The following is a 21338-nucleotide window of genomic DNA, read 5'->3' on the forward strand; positions in this document are numbered from 1 at the left end:
TCCTGGATTTGTAACTTTTGTCTCTGTTTGGGGGATAAATTAGTCATTGTTTCCATACTTACGTTTGAAGTAGTCTATATATGACATCCAGCCTACTTTTATTAAAATAAATCTGAAGGTTTAAAGATGGGCAACTGTGAAGAGATGGCATCTGTGAATACACACTGGGGTGTTGAGAGAATATGATTGGAATACATAAAATTAGGAAGGTAATGGATGAAGTTAAGCTGGACTTCTTTAAAGAACCTCAAAAGCCTCAAAGATGTTAGCACTAGGGGAGTAGTACCTTTTGAGTCTGTAAAAGTAGTTTTAAAGAAAATAAAAGGAAATTATGTTTATGTAACTATTTAGATAAATTTATGAGATTTAGATGAGAATAGATTTAAGTATACCAGGTGTATTTCTGAATGTGTTTTTAAATTTTTTCTGATTATAAATAACTGTACAGTGTGTAGTTAGTTTCTATAAGGATGCACAAGAAAATATTAATTGGTTGCTTCTGGAGAGGGGCATGCTTTCATCTATGCCATTCTATACTTTTTAAATAATTTAGCAGGTACTGTTTAAGTTCTTTTTTTTTTAAACTCATAAAATAATGAATGAATGGATGTGATGCATGCCCATTGTGGAAAAATTGAAAATACAGAAGAGTAAGAAAAAGAAAATGTCAATCACTTCTCTCCCACCCCTTCCCAGTATACCACCATCCATAAAAAATCACTATTGTATTAGAGTTTTGGCATATTTCTTTCTAGTACTATATGTATGTATTATATTTATTTTAATATAACTGAGAGCAAGGCATATTTAGTGTTTTATAACTTGTCATAAGCAATTTCCCATATCATTAACATGTTTTAATGACTGTGCATAAAAATAGATGAATCCAAGTTTATTTCACCTGTCCTTATTGAGCAGTTGCCAGTTTTAAAAAAAAATAGCACCGCCTTGAGCATCTTTGTACATAAATTTTTGCATTTTGATTGATTTCTTAATATAGTTTCCTAGAAGTAGAATTATTAGGTCAAAGGAATTTTCATATTTAATGTTAGATTGTTTTTTAGAAAGATAATAATTTATGTCCCATCAGTGAGTGCCCATCTCACTTTATCCTCCCTATTGTTGAGTTAATTTTTTTAAAGATTGTCATCTTATCTGTTAGGTGAAGTATGAATGCTATCATTATTTTGGATTGCATTCTACATTCTGAGTTTTTCCTCATGTTTATCAGTTTTACTTAATTTTCTCTTTTTTGAGTTATCCCTTTGTGTCTTTTGTCTACTCATCTTTTGCAGTTTCAGTGTTTTCTTATTAAGTTGTATGAAGTCTTAGCTAAAGCTAAGATATTCCTTTACTGCAGTGCTTACGTTTTAGGACCTCTTTAAATATCATACGGATCCACTCTTCAAAAACATACATTTAAAATGTTGCATACGCATATGTTTAAAATGTTGTATGTTATTTCAGAGAGCTCAGAGAGTCCTTGAAGTCCCCTTAGATTAAGAATCCTTGATTTTATGCTACTGAGAGAAGAATTCTAGACTGGATAAATCATTGTCTAACTAGGTCTAGTATTTCTTATATTGTAATATTTGCCTCTATCATGCACCTTGCCTAAAGTCAAAAGATATTGTGGATTTCAAATCTTTCATAATTCTTTTAGCCTTTTATCTGCTTTTAAATTGAGGGAATTAGATGCTTCATCTTTCTTTCAATTCTTAAATACTATAAATTTCATTAGTAATTTATACTGAATATACCCTTGGCATATTATGTGAGTGCTGTTTACTAGGGTAAAGACTTCTACAAAAGAAGTCTTTGAAAATATGTAACAAATGGGCATGGTTGTGTGTGTGTGTTACAAATAAAACTTTATTTACAGCAATAGACAGCAGACTACATTCAGCCCAAGGGTCTGTAATTTGCCAATTGACTTAGATCATGAAAGACCGGTAATACAACCTAATTGGGGCAGTTGTCCCCCTCAAGAAGTAAGTAGTCAGAGTGCTGGACTATGAGTCAGAAGATTAATTCAAATAGTAGTTCTGTTATTTATTATTAGAATGCGCAAGTTTTTCAACTGCTTGAATTTCAGTTTCTTCATGTATAAAATAAAGTGTTTTTTTTCCAGAGAGTTTGTGGTCAATTCCAAAATTATATTAAAATTTGAGTCATTGTCATTTCAGCATCCTTTTTCTTTTGTTTTTAATTTTTTCTTTCATCTTACATAGGTGCCTTTTACCTTGTTTTTGAGTATATGGACCATGACTTAATGGGACTGTTGGAATCTGGTTTGGTGCACTTTTCTGAGGACCATATCAAGTCATTCATGAAACAGCTAATGGAAGGATTGGATTACTGTCACAAAAAGAATTTCCTGCATCGGGATATTAAGTGTTCTAACATTCTGCTGAACAACAGGTAACATAGTAACCATATGAGGTTAAACATTTTCTCCCTCTTTTCTGACCTCTTTAGTTTCAGCTAGTTAATTGGGGTTATTGGTAGACCCAGTAATGTAGTTTTTTGCATTTACGTGCACCTGATGTCTGTACCTTAGGAACAACTTGTGACAGGGCGTACTCTGATCAGCAGAGTCTTCAGACTCAGTATTGGTAAGGAACTAACAGAGACAGGATTGTAAAGGTTTTTTTAATTGCAGACATTTTAGGGAATCATTTATGTCCTACAGGAATGTTTAGAGAGCTTTTGCCATAGTTAGTAAATAACACTTTTGTGGTCCTATGCAGATTCAAATGCACATTGAGTTCTTAATGAAATTCTCCATTGTTTAGTGGGGAGAAACATACCTGCTCTTTTAGCCACTCTTAAGACTTTCTCAGTTATTGAATTGCAGACTAAACAGGTATAGTTGGTGACTGACCTTTCTGCCCAGCACTTACTTCTGGGTTTTAATAGTGTAGATGACAGACAGGAATTTGGTGAAGAATGGTGTTAATTCTTCAAAAGTTTGTATCATCTAGTTTCTCTCTGACTGTTTGCCTAAATTGCATTCGTGATAGCCATTGTGTTAAACACACTAGTCTTTGGTAGTAGCCATACCTAATTGAGGAATAAAAAGCAAGTCTGGTACCACTGAAATAATAAGGCCAGTGTTTGGTTCTTTAGGTGATTGGGCTGTTTACAGCCGTCTTTGTCTGATGCACCCATTGTTTTAAACATTTCTGTTCAATTCTATTTAACAGACGTCTACATCCGAATATGGAATGATTGTGACATATTTTCTGTCTTTGTGGGGTGGGATGACCAACTCTACAGGACTGTCCTGGTTTTAGCACAAAAAATCCCGTATGGGGTGATTGGTCCCTGGAGAGTTTAGAGTTTAGTAGAGAAGCTAAACAAATAAATTGCTCAATTCAATAAACATTTATTAAGCTTTTTTTTTTCTTGAATTTGGGAGCATCTGGGAATGTGCAGTCTTTTTTTTTTAATTATTTTATTTTATTTGGGGCAGGGCAGGGAGGCAATTAGATTCATTTATTTATTTATTTTTAGAGGAGGTAGTAGGGAACCCAGGACCTCATGCATACTAAGCATGCACTCTACCACTTGGGCTATCCCCCCTGGGAATGTGCAATCTTGAGGAATGTATAGGAACTTATCACAAAGACTGACAAAAGATGGTTACATTTGTAGGCAAAAGAGATTGCATGAACAAAAGCACATAAATGTGAAAATAACATAGCATGTTATGTCTGGAAAACTGTAAACAAGTCATTATTGCTAGGGCAAGAAGAGTGAAGCACCTAATGGCAAGAGATGACACTGGACAGTTGCAAAGAGCCAATTTAAAGATCTTGTATATCTCACTAAGGAGCTTAAACTTTATCTACAGGTGACAGCCATTTAAAGGTGCTGGTTTTGTTGATTTTTTGTTTTTAAATGATACAATTAATTCGTTATTTCAAATTATATTTGTATATATATTTGTACTTAAATACCTTTATGAGATAATACATGGTATGAAAAGATTCCTTTCTGTCACTATCTCTTTGACCCATAATTCTCATTAAAGCTGGACTTGGTTAATCTATGTCCACAGTAATAATGCTCCAAGGACTTAGTAATGATGGCTATCATCTTGCAGCTTTCTGGACTGTAGTATTAATATACTTTCCTGTTTTCCTTTTGCTCCTCTATCAGGGTATGTCTCAGGCCAGGGAATAACTACAGTCCTGCTTGGTATCCTTTCGGATGGGTCAGGCCCCTCTCTGTCCCTGACTTCCCATATTCAGCAAGTTGATGAGGTTCTAGACTAACCTTAATTTCTTTCTCAGGTTGCTAAGTAGGATGCAAGAGTCTCATGGTCTAGTCTAATCCACCCAGCCTCTGCTCTTGCCCATTTAGTTCTGTTTACACAGAGACTTCTTGGTGAGATGGCCTAGAGAGAATGGTAAGGAGTCCTCAGCCAGACAACGAAGAGAAAGCAGTTGATGAAAGGGAGGAGAGCAGGGTTGGGCTCCATGATGTTCATTATATATTAATGACACAAGTAGAAATGAGGCCAGATCATTTTAGATAGAGGAGAGAGACAATTAATCTTCTGTTTTAGAAAAGTCACTCTAAATGGGCGCTATATGGGGTATAGATTGGAGGCAGGGAGACCTATAAAGAATACTGTAAGAAATGGTCAGTTCTTGAACTTATCAAGGCATTGCAAGTAGAGATGGACAGGATGGACTTGATAGGTCAATAGACTTTGGTGAGTGAATGAATGGTGGGGAATGTATAAAAGTACTTTGAGATAACTTGCAGATATCTGACTTGAGAACTATCTAGGTAGGTGGCACAATGGTCAATGTTGGGAATACAGAAGGAAGAGCAGGCTGGGTGGGGAGAAGAGTAAATTCCTTTTGCATATGTCTGTTGTGTAGCCAGGGTAGTAATATCAAGTAGGCATATGGTCACATGGGAGTTCAAAGCTAGCAATGTAGATTCAAGAGTTACGGAGCATAGAAAAGATGTGAGAAAATAGAATCTGAGGGAATGGTCAAACAGGAAGGAAATAAGGAAATACCATGAATGCAAATGGGCAGGTTTAAGAAATGAGTGGTCATAGGTGTCAGATGATGCAAATATATTTTAAGACCCAAGGATAGAATCTGAAAATTAAAAGGTCAGTGGTGACAGTGTAGGGTGAATGGGTGGGTAGCACTGTTAATGGCAAGGTGATTGTAGGTGTCACTTTAATTCTTTGTTTTTATTAATTTTTTATTATGGATGCAGAGGTTTGAACATGTTTAAATTCTAAGGGAAATAGAGAGGGAGGTAAAGATTCAGGAAAGAACCAAAGTGATTTAAAGCAACAAGGTTCTAGAGGAGATGGGGTTAAGGCCACAGGTAGTAGTACCGATTATCCTTGAACAGGAAAAGAGATTGACACACTTTTTCGGTAATTGAAGGGAAAGAAGAAAGATTATAGGTGCAAATAAGTTTATAGGTAGAAGAATGTCAAATAGCTCCCACCTGATGGCTTCTTTTGTTTCCAACAAAGGTCATTTACTGAGAGTGAGAGGGGAGGGGATGGATTAGGAAATATGCTAGGTGCTGGTGATGTTTAGTTCTAGCCTGATTTTCCATGACCATATATCTATTGCCATTTTAACTTTCAGTCCTACCATGGTGGGACTTGCCTTGAGTCTTGGGATCAATGTAAGGATGCCAAGAAATTTGAGGAACCCTTTTTGTCTCAATATAGGGCTCAAGTCAGCTATTCCTTTCTTTTTTGCTTTTCTCAGAATTTGCTTATAAATTGAACTTAAAATGTAATAAGGTGTGGGACAAATGGGTAAGTTACCTGTAATCTTTACTAGGAACTATAAGGGTTGATTTAATGTAAAATCTTGTTGCTAATAGTTGCCTTGTTTTTAATACTCTGTCCCATTGCTCAGACTTTGAGGAGCACTTCCTAGAATAGCCTTTTTTTCCATCTGTCTCACTTTTCTGCTTGATCTGAGCTATCTAGGCACATGAGATATCCCTAGTCCCTTAAAAAAGGTAAACTGACTTTTCATTCCCTAGGAGGTAACGTACGCTGTAAATGTGAATGAATAGGCTTAAAATTTAGATAAATGTGATTAATCCAAAATAATTAAAAATGTTTTTTAAATAGTTACCCAACATTTTGTGTTGCATTTTTTTTTGAAATATTACTTGATATCACTGTCACAGACAAAATACTTAAGAGTGAAACATGGATGTGATCCCTTTAAGGGAATGGTTCTCAAAGTGTGGGTCGCAGATCAACACCATTGGTATCACCTGTGAGCTTGTTCGAACTAAAAATTCATGGACCATGACCTACTAAATCAGCTTCTCTGGGAATGGGGCCCAGGAAATGTTTAATACGTTTTTTCAGGTGATTCTTGTTCCATATTAAAGTTTGAGAACCCCTGTAAGGTCTTAATTCTGTGTCTTTATGGTGTGGGAAGTGATGGCAGCATGCTGGTAGAAGGAGCCTCATTCATCATAAAAATTGTTTGGTCAGATTAAAGATTATTCTGTTTGGAAAAATCTGTTATAGCCATAGTATTGTGGCAGTTTACTATCTATTATGAAAAATGTCAAGTTATAAGGAAAAATTGAGACACTAATGTAATTAATAATGCATATACAATTAACATTTTACTGTATTTGTGTCCTTTTTATTTTTCTGCGTGACTTATTTTTAAGTAAATTACAGACATCATTACATTTGATCCTAAGTACTCTGACAAAAATAATTATTACCTATTATCTTCTAACATGCAGTCCATATTTTGTATTTTTTCAATTATGTCAAAAATGTCTTTTGTATAGCTAATTTGTTCAAACCACAATCAGTCAAGGATTATGAATTGGGTTTAGTTGTTAGGCCTCTTAAATCTCTTTTAAATCTAGAACAAGCCATTCTTTTTGCCCCAACAGTAAGTATTTAATCTACCATATTCTAGTCACTGTTGATTGCCAAAAAAATAAAAGAAATACTTAGTTAAAGAGTCAAATCCAAAAATATAGTATTAGCCCCCTCCAAAAAAACCCTAAGGCTTTATAAACTAGAGTAGTCAAAGACGTATTCTGAGAGAGTGACCATTAAGAGTAGAACTAAAAGAGCAGAGGTTAAAATTCATATTTGTAATTACTTTAACTCCTAAATTAGCACTTGACTTTTTAGATGTAATTTGGAGGCTGCTGCTATTATTTATGGAAACAATTATTTTTTGTTTTACAGTGGGCAGATCAAACTAGCAGATTTTGGACTTGCTCGTCTCTATAATTCTGAAGAGAGGTGAGTCATTCATAGAAACTACATGTGAGAAATAGGAAAGAATTTTTTAAATTCTTGGATATGCTTATATTCTGCAAGTTGCAATAACTGTCAGAATTCCCTAATTTTCTTAATTTGTTACCCACCTGGATTTTAGACAGTAGATTCTATCTAAATTCTTGAATCCACCTTAGACTGAAATAAATCAATCCAAATTGGAATAGGAGTTATTTTTTCATCAACTACTTCTGTCTAGTTTACTTTTAACTGCTAGGTTGCTGTGGAGCTGTTTTGGTGATCCCATCTTCAATTGGCAGCTATTTTAATTTGCATTTAATTGTACAAGTATTTTTCATAAGAAGCCATTGCAAATTTATGTCATGGTTATGTTTTACATTTCAGCCGCCCTTATACAAACAAAGTCATTACCCTGTGGTACCGACCTCCAGAACTTCTGCTGGGAGAAGAGCGATACACACCAGCAATAGATGTTTGGAGCTGTGGGTAAGGCTTTTTTCACCTTTTCTTTTGTCTGTAATTCACATAGTGCTGAACTTGTATCCTTTTTTATCTCTACATTGGTTTTGGCAGCTTTTCTTTAAATTCAGAAGGATAGGGAAAAACTTTTAGCCAGATTTCAAAAAAAAAAAAACTTAAATATTTCTTAATGTCAGAAACAGTCTTTTTCTTTTTCACATTTCCCTAATTGTCTTTTTTTTTTTTTAAGCTTACTTTGAATTTAGATCCAAATACATTCAAATAAGGTCCATAGATTACAATGGATTATCTCAAGTCTTAATTATAGATTCTCCTTCCATCTTTCTTGGGTTTTTTTTTTTTTAGGAGAAACTGGGTCGTTTGCCCTATAGAGTTTCCTACAATCTGGATTTTGCTGATTGCATCCGCATGGTGATTTTTTAACATAGTTCTCTATTCCTTTTATTTCCTATGGATTGTAGATGAATTCAGGTTTGGTTCCCAACCATCCCCTGCCCCTAAAACTACTTTACAGGTGGTTTTGAGTACTTCTGATGGATCATGTAGTCACTGGTACATCCAGGTTGGGGGTATGAAGCAGTGGGAGCCTCTGCCCAGAGTACAGGCAATAACTGGGTGCATTATCTATTTTTTTTTTTTTTTGCAATGTTATTAGCTATTAATGGTCTCTACATCCATTAATTCACTTGTGGTTGTTTTGTGATATGATATTCTAATCATATCATTCTTTTTTGGAATAAAGATAACTTACCTATTTGACTAACCCTAGGTACAAATGATGTAGACAAGTTTTAATTAAAGGTTTAATTTTCATTTTATTTAACAATTTTTGAAATAGTGAGGGTTCCTAGTATCAGAGAGAGGTTATTTTGGGTTTGTTTTTTAGTTTCATTATGCACCCATGGATTTAAACATACTTGATGGTTTTAATCCATTTAGTTATCATCCTTATTCTTCTTCAAACTGTCCAGTCTTTGGCCAGTGGAAGTTTATTCAGGTTAATTATTTGTACCTTTTGACTTGACCATAGTGGTCTTTGATAGCCTTCATTGATTTCTGATTCCAGACTCATCCTGTTCATTTCCTACCCCAGACCTGGAACCGGCCATTTCTCTAAGGAGCCTTAGTTTCTTTTAGTAGAAAATGGTATTTATAGACCACAGTTTGTATGTTAGAGGCATAGACATTTTAAATGGCATGTTAGTTAATTGTTTCTTATGCTGTATGATTTGTGATGCACACTAACCTGGACCTTTACACTTTAGGATTCTGACATACATACTTACCAGTGGAGCATATCACTTTTCCCTTTCTTTCTCTCCTCTATTAATGTCATTCTTTAAAAGAAGCACTACAGGAGGGAGGAAGGTATAACTCAGTGGTAGTGTACATGCTTAGTATGCACGAGGTCCTGGGTTCAATCCCCAGTACCTCTGTTAAACAAATAAACCTAGTTACCCTCCCCCCCAAAAAAACCACACAATAAAGTAAAGGAGAACTCTGCTAAAAAATAATAATAATAATAAAATCAATCAATAAAAGAAGCAGTACAGGGATTTTGTTTCAAAATTCCAAAGGGTGATGGAGAAAGAGAGCATGATTTCTGTGGTAGCCTACCTAATTCAAATGAAGCTTTAGTTAAATTTTACTGACTCAAGCTGGGCATTTTTGTGTTCTGGACTATTTGCTTTAACAGTATTAGCATTTAAATTATCACAACTAGGCTCTAAAGTTAACGCCCCATTAAGATGCACAAGGAAAGTTCATAGCTCTGTTGGTACTATTTCTGTCTGTGCAACCTGCCACCTCAGTGTAGTAGCAAAGTGTTTATTATATAATGTCTTCCCCACCAAAGGACTGGAAACTGAAATAAAAGAAAACACAAAAACACAATTGGAAATTAAAAAGTACAGAAAATTAAAATTTCTTTAAAACTCAATGACTCATTGAATTGAGATTTTGCTTGACATTTGATAATCCATGGTAGTCTTTCTGAAGATATTTTTGTAGGATGTTTCTGACAGAATTGTTGATGGAGCAGTTCAGTTTGAAAATTGGGAGAAACCAGAAAGACTAGTACAATAAATTATACCTAGGTCTGGAAACTCAGCTGAGTTTATTCTTTCTGCATATCTTATGTTACCAGTTGTGTTAACACTGTATTTGGAATTTGATTTGGCAGTTAATATTAGAAACAGTATTAAATTTTACTTTTACTTTTACTTTACAACATTGTAAAATGACTGTAATTCAATAAAAAATGTTTAAAAAAATAAATAATAAAATAATAAAAAAAATTTACTTTTACTTTTCTAGCTCTGGATAAGATTTGTGAGAATACTGAAAGTAGAATTTGTTATTTGAGGTTAACAAATGTTATAAGAAAGGTGCTAATAACTTTAAAAACTAGATTTGTTTTGCTCTCTCAATTTTTGTCAAGCTAAAGAATTTCAAAGTTAAACTATATACAGTCATCCCTCTGTATCCACGGGGTGATTGGTTCCAGGAGCCCCTGCATCCAAAATCTGGGGATTCTCAAGTCCATTATACAAAAATAGTGTAGTGTTTGCATGTAATCTAACACACCCTCCCACATGTCCTCTAGTGTACTTTTAATCATCTCTTATTACTTATAATACCTAATTCAATGTAAATGCTACGTAAGTAGTTGTAAATACAACGTAAATCCTGTGTAAATAGTTGCCAGTGTGGTAAATTTTAAGTTTTGCCTTTTGGAACTTTCTGGAATTTTTTTTCTGAATATTTTCAATTCATGGCTGGCTAAATCTGTGGATACAGAACCTACGGATACAGAATGATGAGTATAAACGTTGGTTTGGGGAGCATTTGTAAATAAATCTCATTTCAAAGCACAGACCAGAGAAGAGTTTCCATAGTCCATTTTTTTCTTTCCCTATTTGTTAAAAAAGGAAGGACTTCAGACACACAAAAAAGTACAGAATATTCATATAATTTTTAAATTTATTTTGAAATAATTTCAAATGTACAGAAAAGGTAGTAGAATAGTACAAAGAACTTTAATATAGCCTTTATGCAAATTCACTAATTTTTTTTATTTTTCAATTGAGGTTTACAATAAACTGTCTATTTAAAGTGTGTAATTTAAATTTTGACATATTGTATATACCATTGAAATCATCACCACAACCAAGATAATGGTCCCCTCCAAAAGTTGCCATGTGTACCTTTGTAATCCCTCTCTCCTGTCCACACCATACCATTCCAGGCAACCACTGTTGTGCTGTCTATCACTATAGACTGATTTTCATTTCTAGAATTTTATGTAAATGGAATCATACTGTATATACTCTGTTTTCCTCTGGCATGTTTTACTCAGCATAATTATTTTGAGATCATTCACGTTAGATCCACTAATTTTTAACACCTTGCCACGTTTGCTTTTACATTCATGTGTGTGTATATTATATGGTATGTGTATATATAATATATGTGTACATATGTAATACAATATACAGTATGCACATAGATTAAAATGTTTGTGTTTATATATACATACACCATATTTTTTTCCAGAACTATTTGAAAGTAGTTATGTATATCATGCTCCTTTCCCTCTTAATAGTTAATGTACGTTTCCTAAGAACAAAGATCCTCTTTAATATAATCACAGTATAATTATCAAATTCAGGAGATTTAACATTGATACACTATATTTAATAGAGTACTTTAACCTATATTTCATACTGTAATTTTGTCAGTACCCTCATCATGTCCTAGAAACAATACCTCACCCAATAGAGCATGCAATATACTCTAGTATCAAGTATCAAGTATTACATTTAGTTGTCAGTCTTTAATCTGGGACAGTTCCTTAGCCTTTATTTGTTTTGATTTTGGCTGGAATATTCCATAAGTGTTCTTTTTAAAGTATAGTTGATTTACAGTATTTCAGTTTCAGGGGTACAACATAGTGATTCAGAATTTTTGTAGATTATACTCCATTTAAGGTTATTATAAAAGATTGACTATATTCCCTGTGCTATAAAATGTATCCTTGTAGCTTATGTATTTTATGCATAGTAGTTTGTACTGCTTAATCCTCTACCCCTATTTCACCTCTCCCCTCTTCCCTCTCCCCTCTGGCAACCACTAATTTTTTCTCTTTATCTATGAGTCTGTTTCTGTTTTGTTATATTCATTTGTTTTATTTTTTAGATTCCACATATAAGTGATAGCATTACAGTATTTGTCTTTCTCTGCCTGACTTATTTCACTAAGCATAATACCCTCTAGGTCCATTCATGTTGTTGCAAGTGGCAGAATTTATGGTCTTTTTTTTTTTTAATTTCATAAGTGTTCTTTTTAAGGTATCACATTTGTACTTACATGAACCCTGTTTGCCTCTTATGATGATGTTAATTTTGGTCACTTGTTTAAAATGTTGTCTTTTCTCCTCACTTAAATAGTTACCAGTTTTCCTCTGTAATTAGTAATTTGTGGAGCGATATTTGGAGACTATGTAAATATGCCAGTATAGCTTTTAAAGGCCTTTTTTTAAATGGTTAAGTTTGTTTCAGCATAATATATTTGAAAGTCCTGTTGAAACTGATCCTGGATGATGACAATAAACTTTTCTTTACAAATACATTGCCAAGAAGGCTGTAATATAATGCACATTCTGTAGAGCAGATGAATGAAAAAAGCTAATAGTCTCTTTATTGGAACTGCTGAACATCTTTGTAAAATTGAAGTGTGGGTTTTTTTAGTATTTAATTATTTCCTTAATTTACAGTGGAATTGATAGAAAAGGACTCTTGACTCCTTTCCTCAGCTTATAGGCTGTCCTTAATAGGTAGCAAGAGTTTGATCTACCAGCACATTTAAATCCTTTATACTATTTCCACTGCAGGAAATATTTTCTTTTATGAAACTCAGGCACTGAGTTTTGGAGCTTATTTAAAACATGGTATACCACACATCCTGATATACTGTAAAAGTTTATTGAGACACACTTTAATTTGACTCCAGGGATTTCTCTCCTGACCTCTCAATTTTACTCTTTCTAGATGCATCCTTGGGGAACTGTTCACAAAGAAGCCTATTTTTCAAGCCAATCTGGAACTGGCTCAGCTAGAACTGATCAGGTACATCTATGCATGTGCTCTGAGTGCCCAGGTGAGATAGGTAATCTTGTCCTCTAATTTCTAACACTTCAATCATTCTACTAAATGATTTTATGCTCCTTATGTCCAAGTAAGTTTCTCTTCACTCAGTCAGGTTTATCATATATTTTGTCATGGGCTATATATGGAAAGAAGTTGTATTCTACCTACTTCTTAGGTCTTTCTTTGCATATTTTTTATTAGTTCTTCATATAAAAGCATGCCACTTTCAGGGGGAGGGCATAGGTCAGTAGGTAGAATGCATGCCTGGCATATGTGAGGTTCTGGGCTCAACCCCTACTACTGTCATTTAAAAAAAATTTTTTTAAATAAATAAATAAATACAACCTAATTAACTCCCCCCTCCAAAATATTTTTAAAGAAAATTTTTTTAAAAAGCATGCTGTTTCAGGATAGCTGTTCTGTTCTTTCTTGGGTTAGATTAAGATCAAATTTATTCAGCCTGTCTATAACAAATTCCTTTCTCTGTCAAACTTCAGGATTCAGATATAAATAAGATAGGTCTCTGCCTTCAAAGAGCTCAGAGTTTAGTAAGTGATATAGCATGTAAACATATTTATAAAAGAGCCTATAATAGAGGATTTGGGGAAGGTCTGGGGTTGGGATGGAATTGGGTTTTGTTTTGTTTTCAATATGGTTAAAGGGAAGAATACAACAGGCTAATGTAGACTTTTTAAAAGGTGGTATATAGCTCTGTTTACTATGCGGTAAACTCAGTTTTTCATCAGAATTCTAGTCTTAGGCTCTCTTCTGCCAGTTTTCCCTTTAGGACATTATAGGACTAGCTGAACTCTTTGAAATTAATGCTAATTAATCAGAACAAAGTTGATAATGAACACCTTTGTGGAAGATTAAAAACATGTTTCGCAAAACCAAATATATGGATCATTTTGGATTACTGTGCCACTATTTTCTCTTCACTATCTTGTAACCATTCTTTCTGTCCTATTCCTTCCATCCTTACAGCAGTGAGGTCAGGTTTTACCTTTCTGCATGCCTTCTAATTTAATAAGTCAAGATTCCCTAGACCTCAGGAGGTAATAATTTCTGCTTCTAGAATCTCTGGTCTTTATGATGCTGATTCACTCACTTCCTTGTTCTTACTTTTTGCTTTGTTTTCAGTCGACTCTGTGGTAGCCCTTGTCCAGCTGTGTGGCCTGATGTTATCAAGCTGCCCTACTTCAATACAATGAAACCGAAGAAGCAATATAGAAGGCGCCTACGAGAAGAATTCTCTTTGTGAGTTTGACAAATATGTACATCTAATTTCTGTGTTTGGCTATTGTTAGGCTTGACTTTTTCCTGTCATAGGGAGTTAATACTGTTCCAATTTATTATGACAGCACATCATAGGAAAACACTTTATTTTTGAGCAGTGTGAGTTTTATCATAGCCCTTTTGTAATTTTCTCTTACGAAGGCTTTAGATGATTGAAAACCATTTTATTTTGAACAATATATGTGTTTTCTCATAGTCTTTTTGATCTTCCTAAGACAAAAAGAGAATGAAATGGCTGGCTTCTTGTTTTCTATCTGTATTTTTATTGCATTTTTAAAATCTTGTGTAGAAGCAAATTTGCTTGCTTGTTTAGCCAGGTTGCAACTCCCTTCCCATAGTTTTACATGGAGCTGGAAATTGAGAGACTTTGGACACAAGGTTACAGGTTTGAGCCTGTGGGTCATTGTGAACTTGTTCTTTCTCTCTTCCTTTCCACAGCATTCCTTCAGCAGCACTTGATTTACTGGACCACATGCTGACGCTAGATCCTAGCAAGCGTTGCACAGCTGAGCAGACCCTACAGAGTGACTTCCTTAAAGATGTTGAGCTCAGCAAAATGGATCCTCCAGAGTAAGTGCTGGTGGCCATGTAGTGACCCCAGACCTCCCCTAGGCCTCAGGATATGAGAAACTCAAAATAATAGGTTTTTTAAAAGGAAGTACAATGGCTAAGTACCAAATAGAGAGATGTCTTTGAGTATTATGGTTGATAAGAGCTTTATTGCTTTATGTTTTCTTTTTAAACAAGGATTAGATTTAGGTATGATATTTGCTCTAATTGGACTCAAGCTATCTTCTTTTATCCGTGGATCCCCAGCATATTGCTTCCGTGAAAGTATTCCTTATAGTTTTTGCTCTTAACCATTTCATCTTCTTGAATTCCCTGTGTCCGTGGTGACCATGCATATCCCACTTGCAAGGGCAATCCTAATTTTAAATAGTTTGTCTCTTTATCAGGCCATTTGTCCTAAATTTTGATATAGAAAACATAGTCTTTGTATGTGTCTTTCTTCCATCAGAATCTTACAAATTTCCTGTATTGTATAGGATCCTCAGAGGTTCTATACTCATATCTCACATTCTGACAGATAAGAAGTCTTTGACTGTCACTGACAGCGTATCAGACTTTGGGGACATTTCTTTCTTAGAGAAACACTGTGTATCTTCAATGCATGGAATGTTAGTGCATGAACAGGTAGTAACTAAAAATCTGATTATTCCAAAGAAATGTCCAAATTCATTTGTTGTATTTGAATTTTGATATATTGAATGTGGCTGGAAATACATAAGCTTTTAGTGAAAATTGGAAACTCTTGTTATAGAGAAATTTTGTCTGTGGTAATCTTTATTATAGTAAGATTTGACCTACTTGGAATTATTTACATTATTGAGTATAGGAGTATCTGTAAATATATTAAATATACTGGTAAACCCCACAAATGAAAATATTCAGTCAAGGAAATTCAGTGGGCAGAAAGAAAAAGAACCAGTCTTTTGGTCCTCACAGACCACGTAACACATAAATTGATTTTACACAGAGGTGATTAAATCATGATATACTTATGTGGCTTCAAGATTTAAATTACCACCTTGCCTGGACTTTTTGTGGATATTAACAAGGCAATCATCTCTGTCCTGTTTATTCCCAACTGAATTTTGACCAATAAAGGTCTCCCTTATTCTTATTATGGCAAGCAAGAATGGTTATAAAACTTAACTATTTGACTGGAATATGGGCGTTTATATAGCAGGTGTGTCTTTGGTATTAGCAAGATCCTTCTTTCTTATTGTAGGAAGAAATCCTTTGGGCTTTTAGACTTATTTTCTCAAGCTACCATATGCCATGATTCTATTTCACTGCTGCTATCTGTTTACTAACTTTTCTGGTTATTTTTATATTTTCCTTATCCTTTCCATTTCCCCCTGTTCTTTGCCTTCTCATTTTAATCTTTATTCCTCCATGCACTCCTACCACATTCCCACACATTTCCTCTTTGCTTTGTCTTTTTTCAGCCTCCCCCACTGGCAAGATTGCCATGAATTATGGAGTAAGAAACGGCGACGGCAGCGACAAAGTGGTGTTTTGGTAGAAGAGCCACCTCCACCGAAAGCCTCTCGAAAAGAAACTATCTCAGGGACAAGTGCTGAGCCTGTGAAGAATAGCAGCCCAGCACCATCTCAGCCTGCTCCTGGCAAGGTGGAACCTGGGACTGGGGATGCAATAGGTCAGTGCTGGCTCCATGAGCCTTTGTGCTTTTGTTAAGCACTTGGCAGGTTTTGAAGGTCAACTGCAAGGATTTGTGTGTATGTTTTAGTTTTTAGCCATTGAAGTGCTAATAAAGAAGTTATAAGGGGAGGGTATAGCTCAAGTGGTAGAGTGCATGCTTAGCATGCATGAGGTCCTGGGTTCAATCCCCAGTACCTCCTCTAAGGATAAATAAACAAACAAACAAACAAACCTAATTACCTCCCCCAACCAAAAGAAAAAAAAAGTATAATAAAGAAGTTAGTGTCCTTATTATAGGGAGAAGGAGATAAACCCAGTTTTGTACACATGGTCTTGGAAATTTACAATTGATTATTTTTTCTTCCTGAATACCATATCTCAATTTGACGTGTGGTATAAATCAATGAGTTAGGTAAGCAGAATTGAATTTAAGGTTAGTTTACCCATGGCTCCCTAACACATGATTTGGAGCCCTGTTTATGTTAGATTTGATAAGGCCTTCTTAGAATTTAATCATGTTAAATCACAGTTGCTGAATGTAGTTAGTTCCGTAGACTGTTATTTGATCTAAATATATTCAAAACTACAATACTTAATTATTATAAATAATAAAGTATGGATTAAAGACTTAAACATAAGACAAGACACACTAAACCTCCTAGAAGAAAATACAGGCAAAACATTATCTCACATACATATCAGCAATGTTCTCCTAGAGCAGTCTACCCAAGAAATAGAAATGAAAGCAAAAATAAACAAATACGACCTAATTAAACTTAGAGGCTTTTGCACACCAAAGGAAACCATAAGCAAAACAAAACAACAACCTACGGAATGGGAGAAAATACTTGCAAAAGATGAAACTGACAAAGGCTTGATCTCCAGAATATATAAACAGCTCGTACGACTTAATAGGAAAAAATAATAATGTAGTTCTCCTTTGGTACAACCATTTTTTCTGAACTACAGCTGTTCTTTCCTTGGCTCACTTTTCCTTCCTTGTCCACCTACAAGAGTGGTTTTCAACGCTGGCTGCACATTAGAATCATCTAAGAAGCTTTAAACAGGAACACCCCCTAACAGTTGCCAGATCTCTAGGGATGGGACCTGAGGCTTCTGCGTTTTAAAATCTCATGTATTCTGATGTATAGTAAGGGTTGAAAATCACTGACCTTGAAGAATATAGATAAAATGAAATCACTTTTACTCACAATATAGAAATGTTTTAATTAGTCCCTGTGTCTTTAAGTGAAAATATAAAGAATAACAAATGTGTCATGACAGTTTTGAGGCATGAAAAATGAGACATTCAAAATAAAACTTCGTTCATTGGGTATTATAAGTTGCTATTGCCAGCTGAAGAAGGCAAAGGTCCTTGCCCTGCCTCATCCTCTTCTATTGGCTCCACTGTCTCTCCACAGGCCTCGGTGACATCACACAGCAGTTGAATCAAAGTGAATTGGCAGTGTTATTGAACCTGCTGCAGAGCCAAACCGACCTGAGCATTCCTCAAATGGCACAGCTGCTTAACATCCACTCCAATCCAGAGATACAGCAGCAGCTGGAGGCCCTGAACCAATCTATCAGTGCCCTAACAGAAGCCACTTCCCAGCAGCAGGACTCAGAGCCTATAGCCCCAGAGGATTCTTTGAAGGAAGCACCCCCTGCCCCAGTGGTCCAACCTTCAGCAGAACAGACAACCCCCGAAGCTTCAAGCACACCAGCTGACATGCAGAATATGTTGGCAGTTCTCTTGAGTCAACTGATGAAAACCCAGGAGCCAGCAGGCAGCCTGGAGGAAAACAGCAGTGACAAGAACAGTGGGCCACAGGGACCCCGAAGAACTCCCACAATACCACAGGAGGAGGCAGCAGGTAAACAGACCGGTCATGAATCTCATTGAGCTCAGGTGCTGTTGATCCTCTTAAAAATCTTTAACATTTTCTTTTTCACGTCAGTGGCCTCGGTTTCAGTTTTTCTGTAACCTAGTCTCCAGGAGAACATAGCACCAAGTGATGTATTTCTTGCCCAGTTTCTTTTATTTAAGTCTGAAAGCTTCTCAAATCACTTTTCATATACTGATTGTTTTTCCATTTCCTAGGAGGTAGGTAAGTAAAGTCCCTGTATTCTCACTCAAGGAAACCACAGCCATAGCTAGTGATGCATCTTGATCCACTGTGTGCGGTGGCCAACTAGTACTAGTACTTGAAAATCTGCCTTCCAAACAAACCATTATCAGATTGTACAGTCCATACTCTAGTATAGTGGATGCTGGTTATCAGAGTCTTGATGGAAAGATACAGTCAAGAAAGCTCTAATAAAATATCATTGTTAATCTCCTGAAGAATAATTTTGGAAGATTGCCAAGTAGATAATTAACACCATACATTTCTTTTCCAAAAAATAGGATATAAAAATGATTCCTTTAAACCTGTGTCCCTGAAAGAGATAATTAAATGGACCCCAGGTTAGGAATTGAGCATTATTTTTTTTTTAATCTGAAAAAAAGAAATATGTTATACCTTGATTTCACATGACCACAGCATGCAATTTATTAGAGAGAAAAGATGTGTAAATTTCTGATCAATTCTGATTCACAGTCTTGTAAAATCTTTACTTATCTGAAAAGTGTTTTCAACTCCTTGGAAATCTTGGCTGTCCATGAAGACCCCATGAATTGGGAATGAGAAGCGGTCGGTGCAAGGTTGATGGGGTACACTAACCTTCAACTTGTAGAATGCTATTTACATTTCATATGGGATGGTGCAGAGATTATATGCCTGTTTCCACTGGTATGGGGTCAAAATTATAAGCTATTTATCATGTGTAAAGTTTTTTAAAACTGGAAGGTGACATAAATAAAATGAACCCCCTTACTTTATAGATAGGGAAACTGCAGTCCAGGGAGTTTAAGTAAGCCTGCTTATGGTCTCACTGCTGGAATCATATTATTGGCAGAGGCAGAACTAGAATTCCTGTACTTTCTTAATGTGTTTCTTTTTAATGTGTTTCTTAATTTATTTTGCTATTCTGTCGTAACAATTCCAGTTGTATTTAAGAGACTCTGGGACATGGAATAACAGAGAAAGCAAATGTAGAATTAAAGTAGGCCTCTTTGTCTCATCTCTTATACCCTCCTCCCCCTCACCACCACCCACTTCCAGCCCCCTGCCCCCCCCCCCCAAATGCTATAATCAAAATACCTGAAAGAAGTGGTTCAGATTAAATAGCATAGTGATCAAAAGAAATTCACCCAATAATGGAGCCAACAAGCTATCAGCCAAATGATGAAATTAAACTAAAATTAAGGCCTGGCTCATGGCCAGAAGTTGTTGGATTTACTTTTCAGAGGAGAATAAAAATGCCATTCCTAATTACTATAGTCATTTTTGGATTATCCAGTTGGTGTGCCTTCTATGTCTCTATTCTTGTTTCTCCCCTGCTACCTCTCATTTGGCCATTTTACTGTTCATTAGCACTTCCACCAGAGGGCAGACTGAATAAGCCAGAGAAGGTAGAAATCTATCACTTTGGCTACTATTTAGCTACTCTATACTTGTTGCGAAAGGGTTGTGGTTGAAATCTAATGATTTTAAATTGTTTGTATATTTCATTAATACCTCCTGCCATTAGTATAGACTATTAAGGATTGGCAATATTGTTAACACTTTGAATCTTACAACAGAATTTTTGTTAATGTGATCTTTGTTTTTAATTCTCTTAAGAAGTTTTGTTAACCTTTAATAGTTCTTTACAACCCATCTGCCTTTGCTATTTTGAAATAGTTTTCCTCCTCTCTTACATGTGAAAGAATTTGAGCTCAAGAATTAGTTCTGTTGAAACACAAATAGGCTATTTACATAAAAGGCAAAGTTTAAGTATGAAAAGTAGTATAGCTGAAAGGGTATAAGTTTAGCTTTATTTACTTCTGCAGTTAGACATTTATAAAGTTGTTTGTCCTCAGTATTGGAAAAAACCTGGTGTCCATGTCATGAATAGTCCAAAAATACTTCTAAAAATAAATAGTACTATGATGTTCTTATGTAGTGAGATACGTAGTGTTGACTGCAAAAAGCTCTGAAATCTGTAGATGTTTGTAGTCTGGTTAGCTCTTCTTTTTCAGGATGTCTGCTTTTCAGGTTGTGAGTTTTCCATAGCTAATTTTTTGTCTTTTAATTCGGTTTTCCCTACTACCTTGTCAACCAGTCAGTCTATTAACAAGTAATTTGAGTGGGTCCTGTATATAGGATGACCTTTTACTGTCCTGGTTTTAAAACTGAAAGTTAGCAACCTGGGAACCCCCTCAGTCCCAGGCAAATTAGGACTGTTGTTCACCCTACCTGTATGTTACATATATATAGCACCTGGCCTTATCCTCCCACTGCACAACAGTTTTATAGTGTTTTCAGAGTACTTTCATCTGCACGCTAAGGGTATTCTTACTTTACTGATCGTCTTTACAAAATATAATTGTGGTAAATATGCTACCAAAATGCCTAATTATAACAAAACTATTTTTGGCTTGCTTGAGTAATGACTATATTGCTAGCTCAGATAATAAAAAATTGACTATATGGACATTTAAAAATATACTTCCATAGGGAAAAGAAAAATCAGTCATTTGAAGGTATCCCAGAACTTTAAACCTTTTCTTCAGCAGGATGACTCCCAATTCTCTAAAGGCACATTCCGACTGTACTTGGTTTTGTGTATCCTCAAACTCATGACATTTTACATCTCTACTTCTTCCTTGACAGAAGTTCATTATCAGATAGTGATTGCCATGGTTAGGCAAATTAATCCAGCAGTGGGGGACAAAATAGGGAGTGGTTCTAGTAAGATCTTTGGAAAGACAGAGTGTAGTATTAGTTCAATACATTTATAAATACACATCTCTTGTCATT

The 21338-nt window shown here is 35.2% G+C and overlaps 1 protein-coding gene across 10 annotated transcripts in view; it reads left to right on the forward strand.

Moving 5' to 3' along the window:
- The window catches only part of CDK12 (cyclin dependent kinase 12), a 66678-nt gene that overhangs the window by 14444 nt on the left and 30896 nt on the right, over positions 1 to 21338 (forward strand). For all 10 annotated transcript variants that reach the window (XM_031468202.2, XM_064496037.1, XM_031468201.2 and 7 more), the window contains exons 6-13: positions 2232 to 2421; positions 7232 to 7288; positions 7670 to 7771; positions 12814 to 12891; positions 14053 to 14169; positions 14647 to 14778; positions 16221 to 16432; positions 17856 to 18308. In XM_031468202.2, coding sequence (XP_031324062.1) covers positions 2232 to 2421; positions 7232 to 7288; positions 7670 to 7771; positions 12814 to 12891; positions 14053 to 14169; positions 14647 to 14778; positions 16221 to 16432; positions 17856 to 18308 — 1341 coding nt within the window. The remainder of the gene's footprint in view (positions 1 to 2231; positions 2422 to 7231; positions 7289 to 7669; positions 7772 to 12813; positions 12892 to 14052; positions 14170 to 14646; positions 14779 to 16220; positions 16433 to 17855; positions 18309 to 21338) is intronic.

Source organism: Camelus dromedarius, chromosome 16 (genome assembly GCF_036321535.1).
Source record: "Camelus dromedarius isolate mCamDro1 chromosome 16, mCamDro1.pat, whole genome shotgun sequence".
NCBI lineage: Eukaryota > Metazoa > Chordata > Mammalia > Artiodactyla > Camelidae > Camelus > Camelus dromedarius.